This window comes from Pinus tabuliformis, chromosome 9, assembly GCF_031772625.1.
Source record: "Pinus tabuliformis cultivar Carrire ecotype Pingquan chromosome 9, CPIR1, whole genome shotgun sequence".
Classification (NCBI taxonomy): domain Eukaryota; kingdom Viridiplantae; phylum Streptophyta; class Pinopsida; order Pinales; family Pinaceae; genus Pinus; species Pinus tabuliformis.
Genome location: NC_142307.1, coordinates 307,090,000 through 307,097,940, shown reverse-complemented (window position 1 = coordinate 307,097,940; position 7,941 = coordinate 307,090,000). Strand labels below are relative to the sequence as shown.

The window sequence follows — 7,941 nt, the reverse complement described above, 5'->3', positions numbered from 1 at the left end:
TTTAAATAAATAAAATTAACTAATCTCTTATCTTCCAACCCCTTGTTAATCACAACATGTGATCATTTCATCACATCGTTGACTAGGTCTAAATGCTCCTGCATCAGCGTTAACAAAATATAATATACTAACACATTACACAATCTGAATGTGATTTTCTACCGAAAGACTTTCTTGAATACAATATGAACCACAAAAGCCAAAATTTAGAGATTACAACCCTGAACATTAGAGCCATTACAATAAAGGTTTATCATTTTGAACGGACACACTTGCAAGTTTCCAAGATGAAGCCTAATCTCACATTTCTAAAACGATGTAGAGATTTTGTAGTTGTTTTTCTCTTCATCTCTTCATTATTTATTTTCATGTTGTGATCAGACTCTCCATCTTAGTCCTGATGATGAGCCACACTGGGTGGTTTGAAATGCATTGACCCAACAATATGAATGTGATTTTTTACCAAAAAACTTTGTTAAATATAATATGAACCACAAAAACCTAAATTCAGAAAAATTAAAATAAAAAGAAAAAGAAAATTAAAATTATCATTAGACATAATATATAACTCAGAAATCCTTGGCTCACACATTTTTATCCAACAAGCTTCACCTCATATATACATAAAATGTTGCAAAAGGTGCATTAAATGCTTATACAATGATGAATCTTATCATAATAATGCATAGAGCGAAAGACCATGCTCTAACACAGTCACATTAATGTCATGAAACCATGGGTACATATTGAAAGATGTGGTGTCACTAGCCAAGAAGATTCTGTCATAATACACTTGCAGTCTTGGGGGACGCCAGTATTCTGTGGTTCCTCTTTCAGTTGCATGCTCTGTCCTAGGGTGCCATTGTCAAGTGTTGTGCAGTAAATATATACAAAAAATGTTGCATGAGGTGCATTAAATGCTTATATAATGATGAATCTTATCATAATAATGCATAGAGCGAGAGACCATGCTCTAACGCAGTCACATTAATGTCATGAAACGATGGGTACATATTGAAAGATGTGGTTCCACTAGCCAAGAAGATTCTGTCATAATACTTGCAGTCTTGGGGACGCTAGTATTCTGTGGTTGCTCTTTCAGTTGCATGCTCTGTCCTAGGGTGTCATTGTCAAATGTTGTGCAGTAACTGAGTTTGCTCACCAAGTTAGTGAAACCCATGTCGACTAATCCTGTCTATTGGATGTGGACTAGGAACTTGTGTATGAGTTTGTGGGACAAATGACACCTTTGTGTAGTGATTTGATTGCTAAAATTTACAAGGTGTACATAATCTATCCCCTTTTGATATGAACCTGTGAACTCTGATGAAGAAGCACATGTTCTTCACAATTAGGGTCTTAAGATGTGAAATTTAAAATCAACATGCATTTTTCAGTGTTTTGGTTCAATCTTTTCCAAACAAGATAAACTGAAGATTTCTGAGATGCATATGCAATGGAATGGTTGAAATTTGATATTGATTTAAGTTTTACAGTTTTTTTGGTTCAATCTTTTCCAAGCAAGATAAATTGAAGATTTCTGAATGCATATGCAATGGAATGGTTGAAATATTGTATTGGTTGAAGTTTTTAAGTTTATCTCTGCTGATTCCTGAAATGCATATTCAATGGAATGGTTGCAATTTGGTATTGGTTAAAGTTTTAAAATTAGTTCTTGTTACTGCTGAGGTTTGTCCTTCCAAATCCTATTTTTTCACTCAAGGATAGAGCTAGAGTTATTTCCACATGAAACTTCTCATTAACATTGCTTGCTATGGTGTTGCTTCCATGGGAAACTATTTATCACACAATGTGAGTTTTGCATTTAAATAGAAAAAGAGAAGGTTAAAAATAAACATCCTCTCATGTGAGACAACAGGCTAGTAAAAAAAGTCACAAACATTTTCACCCATTATAACAATATCCATTTCTCATATCTTTTACAAAATGCACCATCTCTCTCAGATATGTAAATCGGAAATCTAAGGACTGATGTTTCTCTGATTAGCTATTGAATCAGTGACAACACACTTATCCACTAACGTGAATACAAATTGGCAAAGCACCAGATGTTACCAAGAATGAAACAATCAGTGGCTCGGAGTGAATTGAGTCTGTTTAACCGTTAACCAACAAAATTTCAACAACAATTCATTAAAAATAACAGAACTGAGAATACCATAAGGGCTTCAAGCAAAACAAAATCCATTAGTAAATCCAACACAAGATATAGGTGATAAGCAAAATCATAAACACCGCAATTTTCAAGCAGAGGAAGAGCCAGTGCTAAGATACATCGTTATGTCTATCCAGTGATACAATAAGATATGAACACAGATGCTGGAATCTGATAAGAATTTTATCAAATACATCTTATGTTTCCAATGGTGATGTGGTTCAATAGTGGAGGCAGTGGCATTTTTAACTTCCTTGACAAGGGGCTAAAGTTAAACTGTCACCTCAGTTGGTCTATCCGTTGGCCTGCTCGTGGGTCTATCAGTTGGACTAGGTATACCATAAAGATGCCCTGGTAGTGAGTACATTGTTCCTTTATCCATGGATATGTCAGAAAGAATTCGTCTCATCGCTCAAGTGTGGGGATACCTCACCCGTCAACTTGAAACAAAAATGTTTAAGCCACTAACCACAGTAGAAATAAGAAAAAAAAAAACATATAAAATTTTTGCAGTGAGACACTAACATAGTCAAAGCCATGTAGAAGTTTTGCTGTGAAACACTCTAATACACTTAAAGCCTCTTGGACACACTCTAATACACTTAAAGCCTCTTGGACAGTGGATAAACCAATGCTCTCTATGTGTTTCGTGACATGAACTAACCACATGTCGTGGATCCTTATCTTTGGCAATGCAATTGCTGACTAACACAACTTGTGGGTTTTGGTCTAACGGCAATTGTGATTCCCAGCAAATGGTATCCGAGCATAGGTCAGGAGTTCGTTACACACCCAGCTGACGCTGGGGTAGATTGTTGGCATTGGATAAACCAACTCACCCGTCAACAAAGCCAACATATGCCAACATATGACTGTGTGCTTAATGATTTTGCATCAGTGCTGCATATGAATCGGTGACAAAACCTTGGCACCTTGAATTTTCTGACAAGACAAACCAATGGAAATCTAGCATTTTGGGAAAATACGAGGACAGGAAATATTTCAACTCTATCAGCACCACCAAATTTAAGATACATGGGAAAATTGGTAGAAAATACGAATCCCACATCGACTTGCCTTTTGTCGGTGAAATATCTCGCAGTGATGGTACAGTGCTTTTATGTATCTGCAGTTTGGGAACAGTCGTGGGATAACTGATAATTTCATTTTCCACATCCTTCTGTAATAATACGTATTTTGTAATGAAAAAAATACAGGGCACAGAGGTTCCTTCGTAGATTCCTCAAATCTTTTACAGTTGCATGGTTCCCTTTAGGTCTTCCTCTTCTGTGAGGTTGATCCAAGGCACTCCCGAGTTTTTTAAACCAAAATCATACCGGTCTTCAATCACCGCAGAATAATTTGAAAACCCTTCAAAGCGCTTTCGGATTGCATCAATACTACAGAAATTTGTTGTTATTCTTTAAGGATATAGCATCTTCTTTCTTATTAATTTTAGAATTATAAAGTATGATTTTTCCATATGATAGGCACAAAAGGATATTATCACAAGCCCTCTGTGAGAATCAGCCCAAGTTATCAAAAAATAGCACTAAACTCAGAAATAATGTTTTCAGCACAAACACAAGAAACTATTACTCATAGGCGTTTGCAGAGCAGCCAATTAAGGAAACTATAAAGAAAAGTTCTCGTGCAATGCAGACAGTATGACAAGAAGTAATTACTCAAAAGTACCTCCAGTATTAAGCAGAAGGAAACCAGGAAAACAAGGCAATTGAACAAATAAATAGAGTCTAGACTCAATGGTCATCTAATTCCATCCTACTTTTCCCCTGAGTCACCGCATTCTGCAACTTTTCTTTTTTAAAACGAATTAGTGAATTTAAGTTTGAATTTAATGGTGAATTTGAGGGCGATTTTATTGACAAGTTTAAAGATCAGGCAGTTATTTTATAAAATTCATAAAAAACATTAAGATTGGCTGCTTTCTTGTTAAATTTTAAAATAATAAATGTCTCTGTACAGAAAGAAAGAGAGGAAGATGTTTTCTAACAACACATGATATTCTAAAATGTTTTCAGAAAATTGTTAAAAAAATGCTTATTCCTCTGCCAAATTTATTGGCTCATTTTATCCCTTTTTTTGCATCTGCAAATATTTTGAATGTCATTGTCAAAAAATTAAAACACAAACGAACACAAACCAGGTGACTTAGTTTTTGTCCTTTTCATGCTTGCATTTTTAGTATGACATGATTGTAACAACAGTTATTTAGTAATCTAAACTACCATCATATCCCTTCTTAACAGCCATTTTCATGAAGTCCTTTTCTGAAAGAGAAAAGATTCTAATGAGAGAATAATTTTCTTTAACCAACCCCTTGGAAATCAGCTGTTGCATTATCTGATGCCAAGGTCTTATCCTGCCTTCAAGGCTGTACCCCAGAAATGTTGGAAAAGACACCAAAACCTTTGGGCTGCAATTCATGTCGTTGACCAGGTAATCAATCTTGGGCTTCAAGCATTCACAACTGTATCTCAATATGTGTGGCTGTTTCGTTCCCATTTTACAGATATCCTCATAAGCCAAACCATAGCTCAAAAACAGATCAATGGTATTTTGAAGGTTTTCATAGCTAATTCGAGTAACGGAGCTCATAGCTTGCGCCAATTGATAAGAATAAGGCTCAAATCCAATCTTTTGTAACAGAACTGTTTTTCTCGAAAGATTTTCATCCAAAGACAAGCCGAAAAAACTAGGGTATCTCGTTAAAAGCTTTACAATTTCCTTTTCTTTCAAGCTACAGTTTCTAAGGTATTCAAGTCTAGGCTTAAATCTTTTTTCAATGCTTAAAGTTAGGATGAGAGGGTAACACTTAATTATCTTCACAAGATCCTCTTCACTCAACTTCAACGACCTGAGATATTCAACACGTTTTTCCAGGTGCTCAATACTATATACGAGTATCCCTGAAAAACGCGAAATCAATCTTCTAACAAACTCCTCGTCTTTAAGAAAATCCTGCAAAATATTAACTTTAGGCACTAGGTCTCTCTCCACATTGAGCAAAAGAAGGGTCGGATAGCGAACTACAATACAACAAACCTCCTTGTCCTCCTCGAAACCATTCAAATATAGCAAAACTTCATTGAGTTCTTCCAAAGACTTTTTGCAGAAAACTTGAAGGTTCACCCTGTTCAATACCTTGCCAATAACTGACTTCTGAACACCATGTTGTAAAAGAAGCCTAATTTTATCTGGGAAATCAAACAATAACTCAGAATCTACTCTGAATAAAACTCTGTGAAACCTTTCCATATTAAATCCTTCGAAGTTTCCATTGATGAATTTGAAGGTTGGTTCGAGCTCTACTATGAAAACTGATGGTCTTTTCTTTAACAAACGGATAAGGTCAATCTCCCCGATTCCCAAAGCCCGCAAAGCTTGAATCCTTTCGAGCAAGGAATCGGGAGTTTGGTCTAGTAGAAATGGGTACTTCTTAATCAGAAATTTGATTGCTCTATTTGCCATTCCAAGTCCTTCAAGGACTGACAAATGATCAGAACAGGGTTCCTGCCGAACCCAATTCTCTTGGTTAGTCTCTGAAAAATTTTGTATTTTATCTCATGCAAACTCATTCATGTCGTTTGTTTTTTTCACTGATATGATGACAGAAAATGATAGAAAAATACTGATTGCATGTTTGTACCAGTTCCGTTTGCAGAGGTTTGAAATAAAAAGAGAAGCTTGCAGATTCTGTAATGTATGAAGACATACCTACCAGTTCTCCTTTGTTGCTGTTTTCCTGTAGAGGGATGTCGTCAGATATTTCGTACTCTATGGTCTTCTGTGGCATGTTGGTAACTGCCCATATCTGGAAGGCTTGTCTGCAACATGGAAAAAGTGTATTCCTCTTGCCATAGCTGATGATTTGAAGATGGGTTGATCTGGATACGGGGTGGGATGGGATGATAACAGTGGATGAAATCATTGAAGGTGTAAAATGGGGGTTTAGGAACTTTGATTGCATTAGATTCTCAATGGCATAAATCGCTAAAGAAGCCATAGATTGAAGGATGATATCTTGTGGGTACCGTGCCTGTGATCATACATTGCCTATAGTGATTTTGAAGAAGGAGATGCAGTGATTATAGTAACTATGAAGTCACGTCCGGGCTCCACTGGAAACTCCGGAAATAGTTGGAAGTGGCTGACTCATAAAATGTATAAAATGGGGAGAAATTGCCTCTCCCGTGTATTTTCAAGTAGAGGATAACGTGGTGCTGCGAGTTAAAGTGTGAATGCCACTTGGATATTTGCTTATGTGGCGTACAAGTTTTCCACATGTTTGGATAGGGTCATCTTATCCTTTCTTGTGTGCTATTAATCATAAATTATGCTTTTTCTTTTTCGACTGATATGGCGAGCTTTGAATTTCAATGTTTTCTATTTGCTTAAACAATATTGCAATTTCGTTAACATCTTCGAAGCAAGAGAAAATTAGAAAGTTTATTAAATAAGTTAGGGTTGTAAAAAAAAAATAGCGTGTATTTTATGGTTTAGTAATGAAGTAAATGTATGTTTTAAATAAGAAAATAGGTTAATGGCGCAAGACTCAGGGATTTGGTAAGAGTGAAAGTTTGTCACCTTAGAGACTACCAATGAGTTGTTTTGCAACTAACCTCATTGCTTTAGAAGTTTATGTTAGTTTTTGTATATTCTCGTCGCATGAGATAGATGTCCTGATCTCTAGGGTGTCAGAGAAGCTAAGGAACACGAAATCTCCAAAACCCACAAAAGGTTTCGAGAGAAAATACTTAGAAACCTCTCAATTAAATTAATTGATCAATAAAAAAAATTGCCTAATTCTAACTTAGGAAAATTGATTAATTAATGGGTATTAATTGAGGAAATCAACTTTTGCTATAGAGATTTCCAGAAAAGTGTATTGATGGAGTCAAATTGATCTTAGCCATCGATCATGATTAGATCTTGGTTATTGAGCCTCTAACAAGTGATTATAAAAGCAAGTTGATGGGATGGACAAAGACACAATTGTGAGAGTAAGCAAGCAAGGCAAATCAAACTACTTAGTTCATAGCTTCAGTGAGTGGTGCAGGGTAAGACCCGCACATACCCACAGTATGCATATATATGCATAAACACAACTGTCCCAGGTAATTGACTCTACAATGGAGTCAAATCTTCATAAAACCAATGGTTTGGCCCTCTTCTACAGTTCCTTTGTATCGGAACCAATCACCCCACCTAAACCTCTCTATCCAGTCTTTTAAACAGGCCTCAAGCCTTTGCTTATGACTTTATTAAAGTCTTCCCCTAAAATCCTTCTATCGAAATTAAAAACCCTTCAACAATGCACCTTTACATATCCCTTTAATTGCACACACATAACCACCTCTCATAACCTTGGTTATATATATGTTAACACACATTATTACATATCGACGCTAAATCCTTTTATAACGGATTTACAAAGGAACTTATACACATAATATAGCTTTCTTCGCTTTTATACGGATTCTGCACAATCCCCGAGGCTAAACCTCATCGCAATCGGCCATCGCATTCTCCCCCGCCTTACCACATATGTGGTTCATCACCCCTCTGACTCCGATATGCGACTATCAGAAGTGTTTCAACACTTTAACATAGATTACATGGAATTTCCACTCTGAACACATATAGCGAACTTCAAATTCATTGGACCCGCAACTATAAATATCGTCGGGTCTGGCTCCCTTCCAAACTTTAATGCTCCTCTACTCCGATGTAACCTTTGCCTT

At 36.2% G+C, this 7,941-nt stretch overlaps 1 protein-coding gene across 1 annotated transcript; it reads right to left on the bottom strand.

The window, feature by feature from the left end:
* Window positions 1-660: 660 nt before the first annotated feature.
* Window positions 661-6,384, bottom strand: LOC149148453 (transcription termination factor MTERF8, chloroplastic-like). Its single transcript, XM_089440545.1, has 2 exons — window positions 5,919-6,384; window positions 661-5,710 (listed from the first exon to the last, which is right to left on the bottom strand). The coding sequence occupies exons 1-2, from the start codon at window positions 6,201-6,203 to the stop codon at window positions 4,409-4,411; spliced, it is 1,587 nt and encodes a 528-aa protein (XP_089296671.1). The 5' UTR covers window positions 6,204-6,384; the 3' UTR covers window positions 661-4,408.
* Between the last annotated feature and the right edge of the window lie 1,557 nt (window positions 6,385-7,941).